At 40.2% G+C, this 27,659-nt stretch overlaps 1 protein-coding gene across 4 annotated transcripts in view; it reads left to right on the top strand.

Moving 5' to 3' along the window:
• The first annotated feature begins 684 nt into the window (after window positions 1-684).
• Window positions 685-27,659, top strand: part of RNASEH2B (ribonuclease H2 subunit B) — a 67,465-nt gene continuing 40,490 nt past the window's right edge. The window contains exons 1-2 of one of the 4 annotated variants that reach the window (XM_045978299.1): window positions 685-1,408; window positions 26,370-26,441. In XM_045978299.1, coding sequence (XP_045834255.1) covers window positions 1,357-1,408; window positions 26,370-26,441 — 124 coding nt within the window. In that variant the 5' untranslated portion in view covers window positions 685-1,356. The remainder of the gene's footprint in view (window positions 1,409-26,369; window positions 26,442-27,659) is intronic. The other 3 variants (XM_045978301.1, XM_045978298.1, XM_045978300.1) reach the window with 3 other exon arrangements.

Raw genomic sequence — 27,659 nt, 5'->3', positions numbered from 1 at the left:
ACCATAACTTTTCCCATGGTATAATATTGGGGGAGGGAAGAGATCAGAGCAATACTAATCTTCTGCCTGTTCCAGCGCTGGCATTGCGATGCCCCTCCTCAGCCAGAGAGGGGTGTTCTGCAGTCAACTTCAACCGCACTTGCCACCCCCCGTGGGAAATGGAATTGAAGTTAAACCCCCTTTCGGAAGACTGATCTAGTACTGCCAGATTTAACTATCTTCCAGAAAAGTGAAGTGCATTAAAAGTTATGTAATATTATTCTACCACTTGTGCAAAAAAAAAAAAAAAAAAAAAAAAAAAAAGACATGGACTTGTATGGTGCAAGGAAAATTTTTGGAAGAATAGGGGATGAGCTGTTAACAGTAATTGCCTCCAGGGAGGGGGACTGGAAATGGAGGTGGGGAGGGAGACATATCTTTCTTTAAAGTTATAAGGGAAGTATTTATTATCCTCCTTTTAAAGACCATGTACCAGGCACTCCTTTTTCAAACAAAATTTTATTTTTCAAAGTTTAAATCCCCAAATTTCATGACTCCTTTTAAACATCATTTTTCAAATGCAATTTTTAACTCATTACCAAGAGTCTTCCAAAGTAACAAATTTGTATTTTGAGCCTCAAATCGCACACTAACTTCTTTTTAGTGGTAAGGGCTAGACCCAGTTTGAGGATTACTTACATTGCGTTATGAATCACGAAACAAAATATTCTGACATTAAGTCCAACGCAGAACGCGACCGCTGAACAAGATGCACCGACCAGAGCGACCTCGGGACTAGAATCGGATAGGGGTCGCCCCAACAAGGAACCTGCCGCAGGCTCTTCCTCCCCGCCGGGTGGGCGCGAATGCTCCAGCCCTCCGGGGGTGGAGGATCCTCTGTCCTGGGGCTCCGCTCCCCCGGGACCCGGCTCTCGCCCCGGGACTCTCCCAGCCGGCCGCGCCACCACTCGGCGGGCCCAGGCGACCCCTCCCGCCGCCGTGTCCCAGGGCAGCCGCCCTGCGCGCCGCGTCACTCGGCGCCTTGGGCGAGCACCTACCACTGGCCGAGCCGCGGAGGGGAGAGGCCGCGACCCTACCCGGCCGGCGGGCGACGCGCCACCCCTCGGGTTGCCTTGACCTGGCGCTAAATTTAAAAACTTAACCGGCGCAGCTGGCTGGCTCCGGAAACGAAAGTAATTTCGTCCCGCGAGCCGCCTCCCGGGCTCTGGCGGCGCCTCGGCGCGCCGCGCTCTCCGGAATAGACCCTTCTCCCGCCATTTTCCGCCGGCTCGTGGCAGGCCCCGCGCCCCGCGGGTGAGGCCTTCAGCCGCCGGGCCTGCAGGCGTCGGGCTCGCGTCCCCGGAGGAGGCGGCAGGCATGGACTGTGGGAACGGGGCTCGCGCCCGGCAACACGTGTTCCTGCTACCAGGTAAACACGGCCGCCCGCGACGGCGGCGCGCCTCGCCCTGCCTCTTGCCCGCCTGGCCCGGCCCGAGAGCGCGGAGCGGCGGACGGGGACGGCGCACTGCCGGACTTCCACTTAGAGCGGCGAGGCGCGCCCCCCGTCGGCCCTCGGCCCCCACGGCCTGACGCGCGCACCCCAGCGGGTCGCGCCCCCCGGCGCGGTGGGTACTGGTGCCGCGCGCCCCTCGAACCCGGATTCGGGACGGGATTCCTTCCCAGATCGTTGCTCCTCATCTTGGTCGCTCGTTACGGCTGGCTGCCATACTCACAACCCAAATGCGAAAGCGCAGAAACGGACCGAGAGTCTTGCCTCTGCTAGGATGGGCCGCAGGAGGGGCCCAGGCCTGCGCGCAGCGACAAGGGCTCACGGTCTCGGGGCACGCAGTGGAGCCCTGGAGTGTCTGCTTTGGGGTGCAGTTAGCTGTCCCGCACTCTTGCACTCGGCAGCTGGTCCAGCCTCTGGGTTCCTACTGGATCGGATCCTGCACTTTTTTTTATAGGGTCCCAGCCCTGGGCCGGGCCGTAGGTGGAGGGAAGGAGGCAGGAGGGAAGCCAGGTGGTGGTAGGGGTTAGGACAAAGGTGGTTCAGAGACATTCCGGTGGGTAGATCATGACAGGAATGCTGGAGCCAGGCCTCTTCAGCCACCCCCTGGGTGATGAGGAACCATTCGGAGTCTGCAAGGGCTTGGGATAATGGATAGTCAGTCAGTTTCCAAACATGATGGACTCCAGTCAATGTCAGAATAAAAGGGGTTTGGGACTAGGGAGAGCAAGTTGGAGAAGTTTGACCCCATTATAATAGATACATTGATATGATGGCATAACATTGGAAATAAGGAATATCCTTTGTTCACTGTATTTAATTTTACATTTAGCTCAGTAAATGCATTATTTTTACAGCAGATAATACTCTGATGATGTGATAGTTACTCAGGAACCTAGACTTTTATAATGAATATTGAAAATTATTATGTGACAGTCTGTCAAGTATAATTTGTGTATGTGTGTAACTTTTTCTCCCTTTATAAAGAGGTATAAACTGTATACAAATTTAAGTGTGCATTTCAGTGAATACACCCCTGTATTTTCATCATGTATACATATGTATATACCCCTCTAATGATCCCCCAAGTCAAGATATAGAACTTTTCCAGCAAGCACATGCCTGTTGTTAGATAGCCTTAGTAGCCTTTATACTGACCTCTGTCACTAGAGATTTGTTTTGCCTGTTTGGATAAGTGTGTGCTCCTTTAGGTCTGGCTTCTTTTAGTCAGCCTTATATCTCTAAAATTCATCCATATTGTGTCTAGCAGTGGTTTGGTTTTTCGGGTGGTTTGTGTTTTCATTGCTGTGTGTGTCTTATTGTATGAACTTCCATGTTTATTTCCTCTACTGTGGGCAGGCATTTGGAATGTTTCCAGTTTGTAACTATTGTGAGTTATACTTCTAAGGACATGCTTTTATGGGGCTTTTGGTAGAAGGAGACACTCATTTCCCTGGGACGTATATACCCAGGAGTGGAACTGCTGCTTCTAGGTACCTGTGTGTTCAGCTTTAGCAGATGCTGCTAAACTGTTTTCCGAAGTGGTTGTACCGATTTATACTCCCACTAGCTGTGTATGAGAGTTCCCATTGGTCCACGTCCTCACTGTAGATGTCTGTATATCAAAGCCATCAAAGCAAAATTCGGGGTTTTGGCAGAATCTAGCAAAGGCTTACCTGTAAACATGCTTTATAGTAGAAAAATCCTCTTGCTTTTGTCACATCAGTTCAATGAGATTAAGGGCAGGAACTCTAATCATTCTTGCAGAATGAAGGGCATTCTTATGATTCAGATACACACAAGGGCCGATGATACTTTGCGTTTTTTGTTTTCTGTTTGATCTTTGTTCTGTTTGATCAGTATTGACATTTTCATTCTTGAGGTGTGTTTGTAGCCTCACTGTATTCAATACAAAACCTTCAAAATAGTTAAATATTGATTGCATCCCTGACAATCCTAGGTTTGATGTGTTTACTGCTGCGCTGTGAGAATTTCAGTCAGCTTCCTGTTCCAAGCTGAAATGTCCTATGACCTTTGAGCTTACTGGAGTGGCAGGGCAGGCTGCTGGGGCCGGGGGTTATCAGGCAAGCAGGTTCTGAAACTCAACTAGTTTCCTGCTCCTGTCCTTCTAGCCAGCCTTTACTGCCACCTGCAGGCTTTGAGTGTACAAACATTGGTGGATTGATCATTCCTGTCAGGCAACAATGCTTCTCACACTTGAGGGCCTTGGTCACCTGGGCAACTGGCCCCACCCCCAGAGTATTTGATAATGTGGCTCTGGGATGGGGCTCGGGAATGTGCATTTCAAACAAGTTTCCCAGTGATGCTGATGCTGCTGGTGTGGGGACACCACCAGGAAACCCTGCGCAGGGACAGCCCTTGGCAGTGGGCCAGGAGGCAGGGTTGGCCAGCCTCAGGTTTAGCTCTCTTTGTGGGGGCCAGAATAAGTATCATCAGGGGTGCACAAGGAAGCACAGGTTGTAAGGCCTGTCTTCACAAATACACATTTGTTGTCACGGTTGTTGTTTCTAGCAGATGAGAAATCAGCCCCAGTAAGTTGTATGTTGGAGAGAAGGAGACTACATCTTGGGTGGAGTGAGCACCATAGCTATAGTGAAGCTGGGCCCTTAAGAAAGAAAACAAAAATTTGTATAAGAATTTTTCAAAAGCTTTTGGTGGAAGCAGTTTGTATTCAGTTTTAGAAAATTTCTGGGATCCGAAGAACTTACTCTATGAACTGGAACATAAGCGTATTAGCCAAGAGGCAGATAGAACTTCAGAGATTTATCCATGAGACAAATGCAAAGCCATTGGACCTTGGAATGATACTTCTTTCCTGCCATTTAATTCCCATTGTTTATCAAGTTGCCACAATAGCATTGTGTTATATGTTGAAGAATATATTAAAAAGTACTATGTAGGCCTCTTATTTTCAATTTCTTTAGAGAAGTCGGATGTCCCAGAAAAACAAAAGCTGGAACTTGAAAGGGATACTTGTGAAGTAGTCCAGCTTAGGGACTTGATTTTCATAGGCCAGTGGGGACAGAACTGCCTCCCGTTTAAGCAAGGTAGGCAGTTCTTGTAGTTTGGAATGGTCTTAAATGTTTCTCCAAAATGGTCTGTGGGTACTACCCTATTTGCAGTTTTAGTTACTGTAAGAGACCATCAACATCTCTGTTTTTTAGAATTTGGTGTAAGTTTCTATCCCTCTTTGCCGCCCCAAAAGTAAAATTTTTTAAGTCATATTTTTTAACATTTTTCTCTACTCCATGTTTTCTACACTGGTCAATTCTGCTAAGTTGAAATCTGCCCTAACGTGAGAGGTGGGCTGAGAACAGGTCCACTGAGCCTAGTAGGATACAAGATTGTGTGGACTGCTGGCATGGCTGAACCTTGTCACTGCATCAGCTCCAAGGAGATGTCGAAACATTGGGAAACCCTAATGTTGTGTGAAGGATAAAAGGAAGGACAGAAATGATCTCAGGACCACTAAATTCATTTGGGTTAGCTTGGTCTGAAAGCATGTCTCAGTCGGCCCCCTGATTAAACAGCCTCCCAGATCAAAGTAGACCACATCACATCCTCAGCTGTAGACAAATTTTGCAATGACGTTATTCCCCTTTATCTCAAAAAAATACACGTGGAAAAGTATTTTGAGGGAGAAGCATATTTGTTATTTATTTCCCCACAGCATGAATAGTGCCTGCTTTTGTGAGATTAGAGGATGGTTTGCTTTTTGGGAAATAAGAATCACAGGCGGCCTGCCTCCCTTAGTTATCCCAGATATATTAAGGAGCCTTTTATGAGCAAGAGCACATATTCACAAATAATAATATCAGATTTGTCTCTCCAAATAGAATACAAAAATAGATCTGAAAGCATTGTATGAATGCAGGCTTTAGAACTATGTTCTAATTAAATGATTGAAAAAGAAATCAAATTGAAGAGGCAAAACTGATTTTCCTATTTAATGGTAGAGACAATTTATATTAATGTTATTTCTGATTAGAGTCCTATAGCTTTTTTGTAAGCCCACAAGAAGCACCTCTTATTTGGAAAAAAAGTAACAGTTGAAAGTATGTGGTAAAGGAAGAATTGCTATAGATCTAAATGACTTTTCAGTGACCCTAAAATCAGTACATATAAGTGTATGTACAAGGTACATACAGCACATATAACTGTATGTACAAGACAGAAGGCTAATCTCAGAAGAAAAATGTCAGTGGGTTTTTTTGTTCTTTGGCAGCATTGTTTGCATGCGTGCATGTTTGTGTTTGGAAATCCAGCCTGTGAGCTGAAAGTTTCCTTACTTTCAGAAGAGCTTATTCACAGGGGAGGAAACTGTACTTAGCATGGTGAGGGATGGGGAACAATTCAAGCGCTAATTGTAGACAACCTCTGAGTAGTGAAGCTCAGCTTCTTGGAAGATGTGTCATTTGCTGAGCGGTCTTCTGCAGGCCTTCTGCGGGGTGGGAGTCTCTAAACTCCCCCGCATGGAACATATGTAGTATTTCCCACACAAATCCTGAGGCTGGTTTTGTCTTTACAAAGTCGTTTTTGGTGGGAGCCCCACCGACCTTTCTTAGATGGTCATTAGATCTGCTCCCTTTGCTTGCCCAGCACGTTCTGGAGGGGATGGGCTTAGTCAGTTGTCAGTTGGTGTGATCAAGCTGAGCTTGATGCTGTTCTGCTAGTAATTGTTCTGAAAGATTTAGGACACTTACAAGAACTTATAACTCTCATGTATTTATCTTCCAAGGGAGAAATAAATTTTCAAAAAACAAGAGTAAGACATGTTTAATTTTTTTTTTTCATTTGAGTATAGTTGACACATGATGTTACCTTAGTTTCAGGTACACAACATAATAATTCAACAAGTCTGTACCTTCTGTCATGCTCACCACAACTGTAACTACCATCTGTCACCATGCAAGGCTATTACAATACCACTGACTCTGTACTTGCTAGCTGTACCTTTTATCCTTACTCATATACCTTAAAACTTACTTTTATACCTTACTCATACCGTAACTGAAAGCCTGTATCTCCCTCTCCCCTTCACGCATTTTGCCCTTCTCCCCACCTCCCCTCTTGTGGTGACCATCAGTTTGTTCTCTGTATTTATAGGTCTGTTTCTGCTTTTTGTTTATTTTGTTTTTGTTTTTATATTCCACGTGTAAGTGAAATCATGGTATTTTTCTGTCTGACTTATTTCACTTAGTATAAAACACTCTAGGTCCATCCACAGCAAAATCTTCTCCTTTTTATGGCTGAGTAATATTCAGTTTTGTGTGTGTGTATGTGTGTGTGTGTGTGTTGAGATACCAACTTCCTCTTTATACATTCATCTACTGATAGACACTTGGATTCCATATCTTGGCTATTGTAAATAATGCTGCAATAAACATAGGGATGGTCATAACAACATTTTTCTAGATATGTCCCCTATGGTAAGGGAAACAAAAGCACAACAAAACAAAAAGCTTTTTAAAAAAATTTTGACTGCCTCAAAGTAAAAACTTATGCATAGTGAAGGAAACCCATCAAAAAAAAAGCAACCTACTGAATAGGAGAATATATTTGCAAACATATCCAATAAGGGGTTAATTTCCAAAATATATAAAGAACATATATAACTCAACATAAAATAAACCTCAAATAATTTGATAAAAAAAATGGGCAGAAGACCTGAATAGACACTTTTGCAGAGAAGAAGACATCCAGGTGGCCAAAAGATACATGAAAAGGTGCTCAACATCACTCATCATCAGGGAAATGCAAAGCAAAACCACCATGAGATATCCCCTTATCTTTTCAGAATGGATTCAATCACAAAAAGAGGAAATAATAAGTGTTGGTGAGGAGGTGGAGAAAAAAGAACCCCCGTGCACTGTTGGTGGGAATGCCTTTAAGGTGGTGCAGCCCCTGTGGAAAACAGGATGGAGGTTCCTCAAAAAATTTAAAGTAGGACTACCATATGATCTAGTAATTCTAGTACTGGGTATTTACCTAAATAAAACATAATATTTAATTTGAATAGCAGAAGAGGGGCTGCATGGATTTCCCCCATATCCTCTAAGCTTTCACCATGATAACAAACAGCTCCTCAGTATTTTCTAACATGTTATAATAAAATACAGCTGAAACTGGGCTTGTGCTTTTTCTTGGCTCCATGTCCTCCGACAAGTTGCATCCTCTTTGTAAAGTCTCAATTTCATCATCGTAACAGTGGGGAGCACAGTCCCAGCCTCCAAAGCTCTTCCTTGCACCCCAAGATCTTAGCCTCAGACTTGGGACAGAGTAAGCATTGAATCAGCATTCACTGAAAGGAAAAATGTCTCACATTCCATTTTTTTCCTGCAGTCTTTGTTACACGCCCTTTATCCTCCTTTTCCACTTCTGTCCAAATTCTAGCCTTTCTTCAAGGCTCAGTTCGACTTTAGTTTCCACAAAGCTAAGCTATTGTATGGATCACAAAATGAATTCCAGTATTCTTAAATTTTTCTCATTTTTCTGTTTCTGCCTTTTATTTCGCTATGTACTCATACTACTTATTCACTGTAACACTTTCTAAAATACTGAGGGATATTGGGGTTATATAATGTCTCTTTGAATCCCAGTGACTTTGGGTCTGCCTAGACCTCTGGCTGCTCTTCTCCACATTCTCTGACTGGCAAATGCCTCCTTATCCTTTAAACTCGGCCCATGGCTCTTCCAAGACATCTTCCCTCTGAGCCTCCCCGCTGTTAGTGTGCAAGCTAGTGGTACCTCTTCGACCTGTCTACACATTTTGTCATGATTATTCAATTCACTGTCTTTTTTGGGGGAGGGGGGAGGATGGAGCAGGGCTTAAACTCACGACCCTGAGATCGTGACCTAAACTGAAATCAAGAGTTGGACACTTAACCAACTGAGCCACCCAGGTGCCCCATTTCGCTATCATTTTCATATAAAGATGTATTGAACCTCCAGTACATGCCAGCGGCTGGAGAGAATCCAGGTATGTACGTCCTGCGTCACCACCATCGGCTTCTGAATGCTGGGCGCCTTGGCCTTAAGCTTCAGAGCCCACCCTAGCCCAGTGTCTCTGGGAGCAGAGCATGCCACTTGGGACTTCCAGCCTTTTTTTCAGAAGTCCTTTGTATGTGCCCTTTAAATATCTTTAAAAGGTAACTTTACTTTCCAGGTATGACTGTTGCTAAAGTGAATGGGCTGTGTGCCGAAAGGGTCAGATCTATATGTTCTGAGGACTGTTTTATTGTCTGCCCCTAAAACAACTAGGATCCAAGTTGGCCAAGGTCTGCAGCCAGAGCTGATTTCCTGCAGGAGCCTAAGACATTTGGTGAGGCTCTGCTGTATCCGTTGCTCAATTTTGAGCACTTAAATCTTCATTTAGACATTTTTCTCCCAATATTTTTTTAGTAACTGTTTTTTATTTTCTTCATTTTAAAGATTTTATTTATTTATTTATTTATTTGAGAGAGAGAGAATGAGAAAGAGAGCACATGAGAGGGGGGAGGGTCAGAGGGAGAAGCAGACTGCCTGCTGAGTAGGAAGCCCTAAGCAGGACTCTATCCTGCGTCTCCAGGATCATAACCCAGACCGAAGGCAGTTGCTTAACCAAATGAGCCACCCAGGCGCCTAGTGACTTCTTTTATTACAATAGTAATATATACCCTTTAGTAAGAAACAAAAACATAAAGAAGAAAATTCTCTATCATCTTGCCACTGGGAAATACCAATTTTGGAAATATTTCTTTCCAGTCTTTATCCTGTGTGTATCCCAGTACGAAGTCAGTGTTCTTAATTTTTTTCTCATTTTTCTATTTTTACCCGTAGTTCACTATTTACTCTTTCTACATGCAAGTTTATTTCTTTTTTTTTTTTTTTTAAGATTTTATTTATTTGACAGACAGAGATCACAAGTAGGCAGAGAGGCAGGCAGAGAGATGAAGAAAGGGAAGCAGGCTCTCCACTGAGCAGAGAGCCCAATGCAGGGCTGGATCCCAGGACGCTGGGATCATGACCTGAGCTGAAGGCAGAGGCTTTAACCCACTGAGCCACCCAGGTGCCCCGCAAGTTTATTTCTTTTGTAACAAATATACCAAATAAGTACTACTTCACAGCGTACATATTTTGGATGGATTATCTTTAAGAGTGGGTAAAGACTGAAAACACAAATGGATGCCAGAAGGTGAGCATAAATTCACAGAACTCTAGTAGACAAAATGACAAGTTGGGATTTCTTAAAAACCATTCGAGGTTGATTTTTTAGGACAACCATGACCTCCTGCAAACATCTGTTGGGGCGCTTGCCATAAATAGAATGACAGTTTGAATGGATCATGAGTCAGTCTGCCTTGGTATGGAAATTACTGTTTGCTTCATGTAGAGTCAGTCTATCCGACTTGTGTTATAAAACCTGGCCTGTACTCCTTTAGGAGTTTCCTAGCCGGGTCATCTCTTCCTAGGAAGGGCCAGCTGGGTGTCAGAGGCAGGGGCAGGGTGGAGAGTCTGAGAACATCGGAAACACGCCTCACAGCACCAGGAGGTCCAGAGTGTCTGCCTCTCTTGAGAGTTCACTTCCTCTTCTCAAACCAGCTTCCTCCACTTCGTGGAAAACAGGCTGCACATTGCACCAGCCTCAGATCTCCTGGTGTCTCCTGGGAGAAGCTGCCCTTCTTCTCTTGTTTCTAGTTTCAAGACAGCCTTCTGACTGGCCCCACTGAGCTCTCATGCAAGCCCAGCCTCACCCCCAATTAGCTGTAGCCTTGAGGGCCAGCTCCACTACAGCACCAGTTGGGACTGGGAGGACGGAGGGGTACCTGAGGGTAAGGAGCGCTTCTCCAGAAGAAGGAAAGGTGAGGCTCGGCAGCACAAAGCCAGCTGCAGCCCACACTTACCAGTGTGTGGTCTTGTCTCAGCTAAGCATGCCCAGCTTCTCAGGTACTAGTGGTCTCTTTAACTGGGTGGCCGACAAGTGGGGCAGCTCCTTCTTTTACGCAGGGTTTGTATAATTTTTAGGAAGCCCATCTTCTAGGGTCTGTATCTTCTAACCCCTATACCTTCGCACTACACTTTTTTTTTTTAGATTTTATTTATTTATTTGACAGAGAGAGATCACAAGTAGATAGAGAGGCAGGCAGAGAGAGAGAGAGAGGGAAGCAGGCTCCCTGCTGAGCAGAAAGCCTGATGAGGGACTCGATCCCAGGACCCTGAGATCATGACCTGAGCCGAAGGCAGAGGCTTTAACCCACTGAGCCACCCAGGCGCCCCCCGCACTACACTTTGATGTATGTTACTGTAGCTGACTGTCTCCGTGGCCTTGGGAAGTAGTCAAGGCAAGCTTTATTATCACCATTTTACAAGACTCCAAGAAGTCAGATCATCTGACCAACACTCAACAGGAATGAAATGGCTGAGATTCCAGGCTCTCCCCGGTCCTCTGGGACCTCTGCCATGTGCCAGAGGCCACTCTGCTGCCTGAATGGTGCTACCTCACCAGAGTAGGAGAGCTGGGAGCATCAGAAAGGGCTGGGGTTCCCTCTCTTGTCAGGTTGATGACCAGGGACCAAGCACACCTCCTATTCTGGAGCCAGCCTGGTTATGGTTGGACATCCCAGTCAGGTCTGTCCTTTCAACCCCTCCAGAATTTTCCTGCTTCCTAGATATTTTGAGAGCTCCATCTTGATGTATTGTCAGTCTCTGTGGCTCTGAATTGACTGCACACCTAAATTTTTTTCATCAGTTTCTTCTTTAGCACAGAGACCAATCCCAAAAACATGGCTCTGGGTAGGGGCAGCCCTGAGAAAGTGGAGGTTTTATCTTCTCTGGTTTTGGTGAAGGCCAATTTTCATTTTTTATTTTTTCTTCTTTCTTCAAAACTTCAAAATTAAAAAGATACTCTTAGAGGAACCCATAACTTGAAAATTATTTCTCTGGTGCATGCCTCTCTCTAGCTCTCTTGGTTTGCCTCCTGTAGTGTTCAAGGAAGCTGAAAGCTTCAAAGCCAGGAACATGACCCAGATCTCTTTGATGGCAGTGGTAACATCTTGGGAAGGGAAGACATAGAGTTAATGCTGAAATTAGCATTCCTGGAAGTAGCAAGTGACTTGAAAATTATGCTGACGTGTCTTGCATGCATTGTATTTGTGTCCTTACCAAGTGTTTCCAAGGAGCTATCCCTGGCAATGGAACAGACGGAACCAAGGGGGGTTGAATGTGTTCTAATGGCTGATGACTACAGAAAATGAACTGGAACCTATTTAGATCACTGTATTGCATGAGCATGAGAATGATGTTCTCATCTTTTTTTTCCCCCCTATTGGACCTTCTTAAGAAAATGGAATACCCTTGATACGGTATCTAAAAATAAAATAAGTGATGCTTTGATGTCTGTTCTTTCTTTTCCATGTAACAGTGGGTGTGTGTTTCTCAGAGCTTATCTGCTGTGTGCCAGAAATCAGACAGGGCCATGAACAAATGTCCATTGCTTCCAAGTCATAAGAACACTTGGCAAAAAGGTAACTTTCCCTCCTGTCTCATGTCTTTGAACTTTAAACGATATGGAGAAATTTGTCTTAACCAAAAGAGGGATAAGAAAGACCTGCCAAGTTTAAACACTGGTTGATAACTAACTTCATATCAGCTCTACAACCCATACCATGTAGTCTGAAGATGAAAAATAATGTTCTGTTTTGCCTTCTACAAGAGCTCCTGACTAACTTGCCGGTGTTACGGAATGGTTAAGTCCATGCCTTGATACACGCTGTGTACTCAGGTCATCACGGAAATCTCAGGGGTGTATGTGGCTATGTATGGGATATTGCATTCTCTAACAGGATGATCAGTTTCCCTTTCTCGCATTTGGCCAAGCTTGACTCTGTCTGGTTATCACTTGAGGTTTCTTGTGTCCCACAACAGATTTCTCTCATCCTTTATTTATGTCTCTTTTGATCCAGCCCTTTTCTCTTTCTCCATTTCCCGTTTTCCTTCTGCTGCATGCACCCCTGGCAGTGTGGGATTCTGGCCGCACTGAAGTGGGGGCAGCTGACTGGATGACTTTCTGGTCCTCAGGGCCGGGCAGGACACGACAAGAGGAGATGGAGGAGTCTGGGACATCTGTGTTGTGAGAGAACAGTTGTATGAACTAGTTCTTGTGCTTCAGAGCTGCAGCTTCTGTTTTTTGAGTTGAGACGGATGAGATGGGAGATTAAGAGTTTCTCTGAAGTATCATAGTTTAAACTGTTGGTTGCCTGAGTTTATTCTTGGCTCTACATACAGTTAAATAGCTCTGTGACCTGGTTTCTTAACTTTGGAAAACTTTCTCACACAAAAAAGTGGGAATCCCAAATAGTACCTACTTCACAGAGTTGTTATAAGGATAATATTATGTAACTTATATCAATGACATTGCCCAATGTGTAGTAAATGCCCAATACATATTAGCCACTATTCGTTGTTTTACATTCATTGGAAACAGTTGTCTCTTTATCGCTGGTATATTTTCTTTAAAGTTCAAATGTCAGGAAAGAAGCAATCAGACTTTCTTTCTGTTGAGGTACTTAGATCAGGATGGTAAACAGATGGAAGATTTGCTGCTAGAGTTAACGGTGACCAGTGGGACATAAAATTGGACTTTTATAGAAAACACAAAGACCATGAGAAAACTGCTATGGAATTGGTTAGGCCTAAGAAGCTAGACTGGCAGGGCTAGAGACTGTTGGGAAGTTTAAGATATTTCTGAGTCCGAAATGACTGAAAAGACTGAGTACCTGAGTATGCTTCTGATTTGTCTGAATTCTTTTATTTTTGTGAAAACACTCTTGGCCAGCATGGCTTACGTCTTCTCTTCTGTAAGAGAAAACAGTTAAAGAAAAAAAAAGAAAGAAAGAAAATGTAAAGCCTACTCTTTAAAAAATATATAATTTGAAGTCTTACTTTATTCAGCATAGTTTTAGAAGAAGGTATTTCATATAAGTCAATCTTCTAGATAAATGAAGTTTAGCTTGTTAAGTATCAAAACTTATTTTACCATTTCTTACTGAGCTTTTTCTAAAATCAAAGAACACATTCATATAACATTTGTTGAGCATGTCACATGTGCCAAAAAACTGGGTATTTTACTATATACAACCTTACTTTTCATACGTAAAATGCATTATATTTGGGGTTTTTTAAAAAAAAATCCCGGTCCTAATGTAATCTCTTCTTGGAAAGCTAATTGTTAGGCCCTTAGATAATTTTGTGCTTAGAATTTCTTCAACTTTTATACTTTGATCTTATTATTCCCTACATATTCTTTTTTTTTCCAAAGATTTTTATTTATTTATTTGACAGAGATCACAAGTATTCCCTACATATTCTTTTTTTTTTTTTTAAAGATTTTATTCATCTATTTGAAAGACAGAAATCACAAGTAGGCAGAGAGAGAGAGGAGGAAGCAGGCTCCCTGCTGAGCAGAGAGCCCGATGCGGGGCTCGATCCCAGGACCCTGGGATCATGACCTGAGCCGAAGGCAGAGGCTTTAACCCACTGAGCCACCCAGGCACCCCTCCCTACATATTCTTAATGTTTCCATATTATTGAGAGAAAGAAAACTGGTTTTCAACTGAGTGCTTATTATGTATTCTAGGCACTTTCACATATATTTAAGCTTAAGAAAAACCTATAAAATAATTATTATTATGTACATTTTATATATGAGGTAACTGAGGCAACAGAGTCTGAGCATCATGCCCAAGTTCATACTGCTGAGAAGAAGGGGAGCTGTGAGTCGATTGTGGACCTCTCTGTCTCCAGATCTTGTGCTCTTTCTATGCAGACAGTATCAAAGAAATAGGCCTCAACTAAAATTAGGCTAATAGAGGAGAAGCCTTCACCACACTCCCACTCTCTTACTCTTCAGATTCCTTCCCATTATTCTAAAAACAGATTTCTTTTTCTTCCTTAATTAATTTAGCTATCCTTTAGCTATGCTAGATGTAGGTAAAAGTTAGAAAAAAGATGGCGCTTCTAAGCCTTTGGATGAGAAACTGGTCCATGGGATGATATAGGATTTTCCAGATTTAAATGAAAATTTAAAAAATAAAACACAACAACAGCAAAAACCCTTAACTTTCATAGAGCCTTTAATTTATAGTCACAAGTAATTTTGTGTGCTTAAGGTCAGGTATAGACTAAAGAATTTATCGGAAGTGTTATAGCAATATGAGTTCTTCACTTATGCTAAGCCATCAAAATCCAGTGGGGGTAAATCCTCCGTAAAGGCAATGAAAACATTGGCAAAGATGGCCAAAGTCAACTTTTTCAAAACTCTTGAAATTAGCCAAAGTCTCCCAACAACCTGAGAAGTGTTTATTCAGGAAAAACTGCTGAATCTCATTAAGCAGTCTTTGTGGCATTGTAACTTGAACTGCTCACATATCCCTCTCTTCAGGTCTACAGTAACCTTGAAAAATAGCAGTCTTGCAAACATGGTGCTAGTTAAAACCAGCAGCATTGCAATCATTGGGCTGGACAGAGCATTGTCCCTGTTTGACCTGTCTTGCAGTTCCCTGGAAACGCTTGATTGGAGCTCTGCAGGAAATATCTTGTCCTCAGGGCATTTGTCAAAAATGATCAGTGGCAATTGTTTAATAGATCAGCTGCTGAGGGGGCAATAGCAGTTGGGCAAATAAGGACCTGGTCAAAAAAGTGAGACATGGGGATAAGGTATCGCCCTAAGGGACTTTTAGAAGCTCTGACATAGTCCTAGGAAATTAAAAGACTGAGCACATATTCAGGACTGTGTGCATGCCCAGGAAAGACCTGAAAAGGCCCTAATCTCTCACCTCTGACTGATTTTGAGTTCCTAGGCAAGCAGTTAATAAAAGCTAAGGCAGAAGTTTAAATTACTGGAGTGTTGCAGGCGTATCCCAAAACACATGCAGAATTCCTCAGCAAATGTTGGGAGGCTGATTTGTTCAAAACATTTGAGAAATCTCAGGTTAATCATTAGCTATCCAGTAAACTAACTGAGGCATCAGTGGTTACAGAGAATACAGACTTTATAGGATTAGTCCAGGAAGGTCACTAAACAAATAGCAACAACTGCAATGATGACAAAAAAACAGCAACAACAATAAATCTTGGAGAGTTGGGGTAGGGGAGTCTGATTTCCAGAATTGTCACATTAATTATTATATTTGTAATATGTCTAGTTTTTTTTTGTTTTTTGTTTTTTGTTTTTTTTTTTAAGGTGTGAGACACCTGGAGAAAAAGGAAGGTAGGTTTTTACACAGAAGAAAAAAAATAAAACCTGTCCCTGAGGAGGCCAAGTTGTTGGACTTACTCTGCAAAGATTTTAATCAGCTATTATAAATATTATAAATATATTTAAAGAACTAAAGCAAAATATGTCTTAAAAATTAATGGGAAGTATGATAATGAAACTTTACAAAATAGAGTATATCAATAAAGAAATAGAAATTTATAAAAAATATATAATTCTGGAGTTAAAAAGTACAATAACTGAAATGAAAAATTCATTAGCAGGCTTAATAGCATATTTGGACTGGCAGAGAAGAGAAACAGCAAACTTGAAGACAGGTCAATTAAGATTAGCTGGCCTAAGGAACAGAAAGAAAAAAGCAGTAAGAAAATAGAACATAATCTCATATACCTGTGGTACACCACCAAGCACACCAACATATGTATAGGGGAGGTCCAGAAGGAGAAGAGAGAGAGAAAAAGGAGCAAAAAGAATATTTGAAGATTGGACAAACACCTCCCAAATTTGAGGAAAAACATTGCATATTCAAGAACCTCAACAAACTCCAAGTAGGATAAACTGAAAGAGATCCATACCTACACACACATAGTCAAACTGTCAAATGATAAAGACAAACAGAGAATCTTGAAAGTAGCAAGAGAATATGACTTATCAAGTACAGAGATCCTCAATAAAATAAACTGCTGACTTCTCATTAGAAATTATAGAGGCCAGAAGTTAATGGGAGGGCATATTCAAGATACTGAAAGAAAAAGATACTGAACCAAGAATTCTATATCTGGAAAAACTATCTTCAAAACCGAGGGAGAGGGGCGCTTGGGTGGCTCAGCTGGTTAAGCATCTGCCTTTGGTTCAGGTCATGATCCTGGAGTCCCAGGATTGAGTCCAGCATTGGACTCCCTGCTCAGGGGTGGTCTGCTTCTCCCTTTCCCTCTGCCTCTCCCCTGACTCGTGCTTGCTCTTCTCTCTCTCTCCCTCAGTCTCTCTCAAATAAATAAATAAAATCTTAAAAACAAACAAACAAACTGAGGGAGAAACAAAGGGATCCTCAGATACAGAAGAACTGAGGGAATTCATCACTAGCAAACTTGACCCTCAAAAATGATGAAGGGAGTCCTTCAGATTGAAAGGAAAAGAAACTAGATGGTAACTTGAATCCACACGAGATATTCAGAGCACTGGTAAAGATAATACATAGCAAACTGTAAAAGACAGTACAATGGTAATTTTTTTTGTGACTCTTTTCTATCTGATTTAAAATACCACTCTAGGGGCACCTGGGTGACAGTTAGTTGAGTGTCGGACTCTTGGTTTTGGCTCAGGTCATAATCTCATTGTTGTGAGATCAAGTCCTATGTCAAGTTCTGGGCTCAGTCTGGAGTCTGCTTAAGATTCTCTCCCCTTCCTTCTGCCCCTCCCATTCATGCTCTTGCTCTCTCTAAATTAAATAAATAAGTCTTTAAAAATTTTTTTAAAAATACAACTTCATAAGGCAAAAGATATAAAATGGTTAATGAGCTTATATAAAGATATAATTTGTGTGTGTGTGTGTGTCTATGTATATATGTATGTATATGGCACAGAATACTAGCACAAAGGAGGGGGAGGAAAAGGAATGTATTGCAGGAAAGTTTCTGGTTACTATTGAAGTTTTCAAGTTAATATTAATCTGAACTACATTATTGTAAGTTAAGTTACTAAGTATAATTCTCAAGACAATGACTGAGAAAATAACTACCTCCCCCCAAAAAAAGAAAAGAACTCCCCCAAAATATAGTAAAAGAAATAACAAGAGAATCAAAACAATGCACTAGAAAAAAATCTATTAAACATAATAGAAGGCAGTAATAGAGGAATAGAGGAACAAACCATATGGCATATAGAAAATAAAGTTAAGTGGCAGATGTAAATCCTACCTATCTGTAATCACATTAAAGGTAAATGCATTAAACTTTCATATTAAAAGGCAGACATTGGCACAATGTGTGTGTGTGTGTGTGTGTGTGTGTGTGTGTGTGTGTGTGTGGAGGGGCATGACCTACCTGTATGTTATTTAAAAGATGCACACTTTAAATTAAAGGACACAAATAGGTTGAAAATAAACAGATGGAAAAGATATACCATGTAAACAGTAACCAAAGGAGAGTTGGAGTGGCTATACTAATATCATATAAAATAGACTTTAAGACAAAAATTGTTGCTGGACACAAAAAGGGATATTTTTTAATGATAACAGTGTTAGTGTATTAGGAAGATATAATAATCATGTATACACCTAATGACAGAGCCCCAAAACACATGAACCAAAACCTGACAGAATTGAAGGTAAATATACACGATTTAATAATAGTAAGAGGAGATTTAAATAATCCTTTTCCAATTGGCTAAAACAACTAAGAGGAAGATCATCAAGGAAACAGAAGACTTGAGCAACACTATACAATGACTAGACTTAAGAAACATCTGTAGAACACTCCACTCAACAATGGGATACATACTCTCCCTAAGTGAACATGAAACATTCTCTAGAAAAAAACATCACAGGCCATAACAAACCTCACTACATTAAAAGGATTGAAATTATACAGTATATTCTCTCCAAAAACACTGAAATTAAAATAGAAAGCAATAACAAAAGGAAATTTGAGGAATTCACAAATGTGGAAATTAAATGACACAGTCTTAAAATAACCAATGGATCAAAGTGAATGCAATGAATGAAAATGACACAAAATATATAAAAAACATAAAGGATGCAAGTAAATCAGTGTTCAGAGCAAAATATGTAGTTGCAGATGCCTAAAGGAAAAAGGTCTCAAATAACCTAAACTTCCAGTTTAAGAAACTAGAAAAAGGAAAACAGATCAAACCCAAAGCAAATAGAAAGGAAGGGACTGAAAATTAGAGTAGAAATAAAGAAAGTAGAGAATAGAAAAACAACAGAGAGAAAAATCAATGAAACCAAAGTTGATCGTTTTGAAAACATCAACAAAATTACCAAATCTTTCGTTAAAATGACCAAGGAAAAAAGAAGTTTCAAATTACTAAAATCAGGAATGAAAGAGGGGACACTGCTGACCTTACAGAAATTAAAAAGGATCATGGGGGACACTACAAACAACTGTATGCCAAGGAAATAGATAGCTTAGATGAAATGGACAAAGCTCTAGAATGGTATAAATTACCAAAACGAACTCAGAAAGAAATAGACAATCTGAATGAACCTATAGCAAGTAAAGAAATTAAGTTAAATTAGAAGTTTCCCACAGGGAAAAAAAAAAAGGCCAATCTTTACATAGTTTCACTGGTAAATTCCACTAAACATTGAGCATATTAATATGAATCCTTTACAAAGTTTTCCCCAAAAAAGGAAAGAGAGAGAATGTTTCCCAACTAATTCTACAAGGCCAATATTGCTTTCATACCAACACTAGACAAAGGCATAGGAAAAATACAGATCAAGATCCCTTATAAGCATAGATGCAAAAGACCTCAACAACTAACAAACCAAATCCAGAAGTATGTAAAAAGCATTATACACTATGACCAAGTGAGATTTATCCTGGGAATGCAATGTTGATTCAACATACTAAAATCAATCAATATAATAATATACCATTGTAATAAAATAAAAGCCCCAAACCACATAACCATCTTAACAGCCACAGAAATAGCGTTTGAGAAAATATGGCACTATTTCATCCTAAAAAAATAGTCCAAAAATTAGGAATAGGGAACCTTCTCAATCTGATAGAGGGCATCTATAAAAAATCCCCAGGTACCTCATGCTAACACATTTCATATGAAATTTTCTTTACATGTTGAAATGAAAATGCTTATTGGGTTAAGTAAGATATATTATTGACACTTATTTTACCTATTTTTAATGTGGCTCCTAGCAAATTTAAAATTTTATAAGTGGCTCACCTTTGTGGAATGAATTTTATGTTCTGCACCCTGGGCCTCCAGGGTCTGGTAGATCTGGGCCCTATTCCCTGTCCTGTAAGTCTGGTTGATTGAGAGGGGAGGGTGGAGCATGGAGACTGACGAAGTGGACTGGAGAAGAAGTTGGGGGTGAGGGGTGGGGATGGGGCAGATAAAGAGTCCTTATGAATGCAGTCTTGCTGTGAGAGCAGGGGGCTTTGTTTTATTCACAGCTGTATCCTTAGTGCCTAGGATAGTACTGGGAACAGAAAATTGGTAATAAAATAAAATAAAGATTGGTAATTTAAAAAAAAAGATTCAGTAAGAGGGTGGTGTTTATTAGTGAATGGTTCTTTATTCAGCACCATACTTGGTGCTGTGGGTCCATGGATTCTAGCAGACAAAAATGTGGTTTAGTGAGATCATACATGGCATCTGATAATCCCCCGACCACGTGATGGGTATACGAGATGGGACAGAGGACTAAGGGGAACTAGAAAGTGGGTAGTTGGGAGTTTGACAAAGTTGGTTTGTTGTTGCCAGGTTTGATTGTACAAAGCAAAATCTTTGCCTGGTGATTTTTTTTTTCATATCTAGGGAGCACATATTTGAAGTGTGCCCTTTATGTAAAAACATCAATTTCCAAATATTGGCACCTAAATTCAAATTTTTTCAAATGTGCACATCAAACAAAACGCTTCTGTGGCTTGAGTTTGGCCCAGGAGCCTCCTGAAGATTTCCCTGGTGAAGTGTAAGCATAGTTCCCGTGACTTCTTAGCCATCACAGCCAAGAACTTAATGTGAGGCACACGAAGCCTTCTCGGACCTACTCTTCTATGTTGTGTCCTCTGTCTTAAGGTCTCAAATTCCATGTATTTCTTCTTCTTAGTAGCTGTTACATTTGGAGTCTACCTTTGTATGATTGTTTGACTCAGTATCTGTTTCTTCCAGGGAACATCCAAACGTTCCTCATGGGAACAGGCCGGGTCCGCTTTGCTAATCGATAGTTAAAAAGTGAATGAGTGGGGGCACCTGGATGGCTCAGTGGTTTAAGCCACTGCCTTCAGCTCAGGTCGTGATCTCAGGGTCCTGGGATCGAGTCCCACATCGGGCTCTCCGCTCAGCAGGGAGCCTGCTTCCCTCTCATTCTCTCTGTCTGCCTCTCTGCCTATTTGTGATCTCTCTCTGTCAAATAAATAAATAAAATCTTTAAAAAAAAAAAAAGTGAATGAGTGAAGTAGGCAGGAGAGATTAATTTTAAAATCCATTCTGTTGTTAAAGAGGTAAAACAACCTGAGAATAGCATCTCGCTTGGAATTCTGTGTTGAAATGTTCAATACAACTGCAGGTTATTTTATTGGCACAACTGAGAAAAAAATGTCTTTTCCCATACTACATAGACATTTCAGCATTATCTACACTAATACATCTCAAAGTGTATTTCAGAGAACTGTGGCATTTGCAGCAGAACACATTAATGTCAGTATTTATTTGTACTTAGTAATTCCAAAGTTTACAGTTTGACATTTTAGGCTATAGTTAATCCTCTGGATTTAGTGCTCTTCCTGAGAAAAATGGAAACACTGCTTCCCTTGTATAGTTGTTAAGAATATATATTCTATGGTAGTGATGACTTTACTACAGGGTAATGTAGTTAATACCACTGAACTATATGCTTAAAAATGGTTAAGACAGTCAACATTATATATGTATTTTACCACACATGCACAGATTTAAAGCCATCTTAAGATAGCCTGCCTGCCTGCCTGCCTGCCTCCTTCCCTGTTCTTTCTTCAGTTTAAAACAGTATTCCTACAAATCAGTCTACCCAACCAGTATCAGTCCTAGAGAGAGCTTTCAGGCATCATGAAAAGTTTGGGGGGTCACAATTAAGAATTACTACTTTAGGGGCACCTGGGTGGATCAGTGTTTGATTAAAGCCTCTGCTTTCAGCTCGGGTCATGATCCCAGGGTTCTGGGATTGAGCCCAGCATCAGGCTCTCTGCTCAGCAGGGAGCCTGCTCCCCTGTGCCTCCCACTCCCCGCCTGCCTCTCTGCCTGCTTGTGATCTCTGTCAAATAAATAAATAAAATATTTTTAAAAATTAAAAAAAAAAAGAATATATATTCTAGACTTTTAGTATTTATAAATTTTAATCATTTTAAGCGCTGGAAGAATGGGAAGGCTAAAGGAGAGCTGGCAAGAATCGCTAGAACTAGAACTTTCTAATGAAAAAAAGAATACAAAAAAAAATCAATAATGATTCACCAAGTTCAAGTTGAAATGTTTACTATAGACTTGAAGTAAAATCACAGGTGTATTGCTGAAGGAGAGAGGTCGCCTTTTCCGTGCCTTGACATAATGGAGACAGTGATGCTGAAATACTGAGAAACAGCAGGGCGAAGGAGGGAAAACCACAACCTGTTTTAGTTTTGTGGAAAAGTTTTTAACAGTGCTAAACTTTGTCCTTCACATTTTTATAAGTTGCAGAAAGGAAAGTCTTAAAAGACTCTTAAAATTAAATCTGTATGTGTCCATTTCTATAACATTCTCAAAATCATGAAACGGTAGAGATGGAGAACAGATTAGCGGTTGCCAGGGGTTGGAGTTGGGGCAGAGGGTTCTATGAGCTTTCACCTAGTGCATCCTGAAGCTCTGTGTCTGTGAGCTTAAACACTTAGAATGATTTCCTGTTGACCCTTTCATCATTAGGAAATCACATCCTTTTTTAAAAAATTTTACTTATTTAATTCCTATATAAGGAACATTCATATATTAGTTTCAGGTGTATGATACAGTGATTCCACAGTCCACCACTCAGTGCTCATCACGATGAGGGCACTCTTGATCCCTTTCACCTGTTTCACCTATCCCCCCCACCCAACTTCCCCTCTGGGAACCACCAGTCCTCTACAGTCAAGAGTCTGTTTTACCGTTTGTTTCTTTTTTTCTTTATTCGTATGTTTTGTTTCTTAAATTCCAAATAGGAGTGAAATTGTATGGAACAGTATGGAGCTCCTTAAAAAAATTAAAACTAGAATTGCCATATGATCCAGTAATTCCACTACTGGGTATTTACTCAAAGAAATGAAAACACTAACTTGAAAAGATACGTGCACTCCGATGTTTACTGCAGCATCATTTACTATAGCCAAGATAGGGAAGCAACCCATGTGTCCATCAATAGCTGAATGGATATAGAAGAGGTGGTGTGTGAATACACGATGGACTATTATTACTCAGCCATAAAAAAGAAATGAAATCACCATTTGCAGCAGCATGGGTGGAGCTAGAGGGTATGATGCTAAGTGCAGTCAGTGGGATGATCTTCTTTATTACTGGTAATGTTCTAAGTCTGTTATTAACAAAGCCATTCCATCTTTCTTTTAATTAGTGTTAGCATGAAAAGCGTATCTTCTTCCTTTTAATCTGCTTGCAGCTTTCGAGTGTTTCTGTATGCAGTGTAGAGAATTACCTTACTTTTTTAACCAATCTGAAAATTTCTGCCTTTGAATTAGGGTGTACAGACATTTACGTTGCGTGTGATTATTGATAGGTTTAGGTTTGAGTCTGTCATTTTGCTCTTTGTTTTGTTTGTCTCTTCTGCCCCTTTTAACTTCTTTCATTCCCCTTCTGCCTTTTTCTTTTTGGATTGAATTTTTTTTTATGGTTCTATTTCATCTCCTATATTGTCTTATTAGTGACAGCATTTTTTCTTAATTTTGTGGCCACTTTGGGGTTTATTGCACACGTATATTGATCCCATCTGCCCTCAGGTGATGTCACGCCATTCCACCGATGGCAGAAGAAACTCACAGTAGGATGAAACATACAGTAGTATGCTTTCCTTTACCCTGTCCTGGCCTTCATGCTATCTTGTCATGTATTTTATTTATATGTATGTTGTAAACCCCACACTAACTTGTTATTTTTGTTTAGTCAGTGATCTTTAAAGAGATTTAAGTAATAGAAAAAAAATTGTTATTGATTACTCCTTTGGTCACCATTACCAGTGCTTCTTATTTCTTTGTTTAAATTCTTATTTTCATCTGGTAGCCTATTCCTTCTGCCAGGACTTCCTTTACATTCCTGGTAGTGTGGGCCTGTTAGTGGTTATTGCTCTCAGCTCCTGCATGTCTGAAAAAGTCTATTTATCACCTTTATTTTTTCAAGGGTAATTTCTTTAGGATCATCATGTTTTCTTTCAGTACTTTACAGATGTCTTCTGGCTTGCATTGTTTCCAATGAAGTAACTTGCTGTCATTCTTAGTTTTGTTCCGCTGTACATAGTATGTCTTCTTTAACTCTGTCTGCTTTTAAGATCTGTCTCTTTATTACTGGCTTTGAAGTATTGATCGTGATACATAGTTTATTCCTATTTCCTGTGTTTTGGCTTTATTGAACTTCTTGGATGTGTAGGTTTATTGTTTTCATCAGATTTGAAAATATTTGGCTATAATTTCTTCAAATATTTTTTCCGTTCCACATCCTCTCTTTCAGACACATGTATTAGGATGCTTGAAGTTGTCCCACAGTTCACTAATGTCTATTTATTTTTCATTCTTTTTTCTCTGTGTTTTCATTTCACATAGTTTCTATTGCCATGTCTTCAGTTCATTAATCTTTTCTTCCGCCATTAATCCCATGTAGTGTATTTTTCATTTCAACTTGGGTCTTTTGAGAAAACTTATGTGTCTCTACTTAATTTTTTGTGCATGAGGAATACCGTCCTTATGCTCCTGCCTGTTCATTTGAACATCTGTGTCTAATATCAGGACCCCTCTCTCAATAATTGGGTTCTTCATTTTTCTCATTTCGGACCATATTTTTCTGCTTCTTTGAATGCCCAGTAATATTTGCTTAGATGCCAGACATTGTGAATTTTACCTTTTGGGCCAAGGAATATTTTTGTATTCCTATAAATAATCTTGAGCTTCATTCTGGGGCCCAGTGAAGGTACTCAGAAACAGTTTGATACTTTTAGGTCTTGCTTTTTTTTTTTTTTTTAAGATTTTATTTATTTATTTGACAGGCAGAGATTACAGGTACGCAGAGAGGCAGGCAGAGAGACAGGAAGAAGCAGGCTCCCCGCTGGGCAGAGAGCCCAATGTGGGGCTCCATCCCAGGACTCTGGGATCATGACCTAAGCCGAATGCAGAGCCTTTAACCCACTGAGCCACCCAGGTGCCCCTAGGTCTTGCTTTTTTTTTTTTTTTTTTTTTTTTTAGGTCTTGCTTTTTAAATAAAATTAATTTCTTGGTACCACAGCTGCATTTAGGCTAGGGTTCTTTGTTCCCTGCTGTTGAGGCAAGACCCTTTTGTGTCCTCGGAATCAAGAGGCTTCCCCTTCTGTCTGGAGTTCCGAGCCCTGCAAGAATGTGAGGTACTCTCCCCTCTCATCTCCTAGCCCTCAGGTAGTTTCATCACCTGCGTGTACTAATCAGTTCTCAGTTGGATACTCAGGCAGTGTCCTTTGCACAGCTCTAGGGTTTTCTTTCTCTGTACCTCTCTCCTTTCCTGTGCGCCACCCAGTGAATCTGCAGCCCCTCCTTGTCAATGCAGGGTGTCTGCCAGCCTCCCCCTGCGGCAGGTGGAAACTCCTCATGGCAATACGCAGGGGCATTCGTAGTGGTCACCTTAATTGTCACCAATCTCTCAGGGATCACTGTCCTGTACGGCTCAATGCCCCGTGTGGTGAACATAATAGTTTCCTATGTTTTGTTGTTGTTGTTGTTGTCATTGATGGTTTTAGGTGGGAGGGTAAGTGAAGTTCTTGGTATTCCATTTAGTTGTGATTGGAAATCTCAAAATTGATGTTTATTTTTTCTTTTGCTTATTTAATATTCCTCTTATTTGAAGAAGAAAGTTGTATTTTAACCATTTATGTGTAAGCCGGTTTCTAATCATGCTTGCTGTATTCAAGTTTATCTGAAGGGGGGCACAGAAAATAAAAACAATGAAGTGCCACTCCTTACCCCAAAGCTCTCTGATTTACTCTTTGGTAGGTTGTTGATCTGCTGGATTATGAGACCCCTTTGTTTCTTTTGGAGAGAGAGTCGCCAAATGCATTCTATGAATGTGCATTCAAAATATATGGAAGATGTTATAAATCAAATGGTCATGGTCATTGTGTTTTGATCTACACCATTAAAACTTCGACAGTAAAATATCGTAGAGGAAACATAATGAGAGAACTTACTACAGTAGATATTAAAATGTATTTTAAAGCTATAATAATCAAAATATTGAAGTAGTAATGCTAATATTGACACAGACTAGTAGACCAAAATAGAATTTCCATAGGCAGACTTATAAATGTAGTTTAAACATTTAGCATAAAGGAATTATTTCAGGCATGCGTTATTCAGAAGTAGCGTTGGTACAACTGGACAATTCATTGAAAAAAAAAAGTTGGATCTCCTCTCCATACCTTAAACCCAGCTATATTTCAGATAGATTAAAGATAACAATGTTGTTGAGAGAAAATATAAGTGATTCATATAGGCTTGAGGGAGAGAGGGCCTTTTTAAGTATGACACAGAGGGTACAACCAAATTGGAGTTAGAGAGTTTACAAAGAAAAATCATTCAAACAGAAGGAAAAAAAAAAGAGAGAAAGAATAAGGTAAATAAGGTGAGCAAGAAAGCAAATGTCTTTTAATTTAACAAATTCATCATTTCTTTTCAGAATATTTAAAAGATGCTTCAAAGAAGATGAAAAGTGGGCTTATATTTGTAAAATTGGTTAACCCGTGTTCAGGTAAGCTTTCTTCCCCCCTTCTCTTCCAATTACAGTAATTTTAATATTTTTTAAACATTGTGCATAAAAAGTGTATATACTTATTTACCTTTCTACGTTTGTTCTTCCTTAATAGGTTTTAAAAGTAAGATGGCATTGCTGGGTGACAACAGCAAGCTTGGCCTAAATTTTGTTTATTTCTTCTTCTAATTTAAATCCATAGAACTATTCACTCATCAGAAATGCATACAAGACAGAAAGTGGTGTGTTTGGCTTCTCTCTGAAAACAGACTGATTTTCTTTGGCTTTTTTAAGCCAGTTCTTCTTAAATAGTTATCCAATATTAATGTCCACTTATATTCATTTTGTGTTGTAAAATAAACAGACAGAGTAAAAAAGAAAAAATAGAGTTTTTACTTGACATGCCAAGATTTTGAGTGTTTTCATTTTTAGTGGTACTTTCCTTATTTTGTTCTAACCAAAAGGTGGTATACTTGTTCCCATTCAAGAGATGATTTTTTTGTACTAAAAGCATTGTATACAGATACATATTTTATTGCAACTAATTTCATTTTAACTTTATATTCAATGCATTTTGTTTCCTAATTTTTAGGCAAAAATATTAAAATATACCATAAAATGTAGTAATATTGATATTTATCTCTTTGTGGGTTTTTTTTGTTAATTTATTTCACAAGATATATGTTATAGGGTTGTTATTAATTTTGTAAGATTTTGTGTAGACATCTGATACTTAGCAAATTAGAACATTGTGCTGGCGGGTACAAAATTGAATAGTAAAAGCAAGAGAAATTTATTGGGTAGTGCCTTGTTACTGTTGTTGATGGAAAGACATAAATAGAAGCCATAAAAAAGGCAAAAAGTCCTGGCTTCTTCCAGTTTCCTTTTCCTCAAGATGGAATTGAATTTGAATTGAAAATTCCTATTATCTTTAACTTCTGATTATACATGAGACTAAGTTGAGGCAAGCACATTTTTTCTAGAGAAGTCTTAGGTAGCAGTAAAGGTTGTAAAGCATTTAATGAAAGTAAAGGTATACAAAAAAGTCAGGCTTCTTGTAGAATTTCTGTTTTATCTACATGTCCATAAACAACAGAGGAACAAATGTTCGCATTTACTACATTGACTGTGGAAAAATAAAGGCTAACATGTGCTGAGCATTTACTATTTTAGGAACTTTACATGTGTTCTGCCTTTCCAATCCTTACAAAACCCTGT

The sequence above is a fragment of the Meles meles genome, chromosome 14, assembly GCF_922984935.1.
Source record: "Meles meles chromosome 14, mMelMel3.1 paternal haplotype, whole genome shotgun sequence".
NCBI classification, from domain to species: domain Eukaryota; kingdom Metazoa; phylum Chordata; class Mammalia; order Carnivora; family Mustelidae; genus Meles; species Meles meles.
The sequence above is the reverse complement of the archived record's forward strand: the minus strand, read 5'-3'. Positions and strand labels throughout refer to the sequence as shown.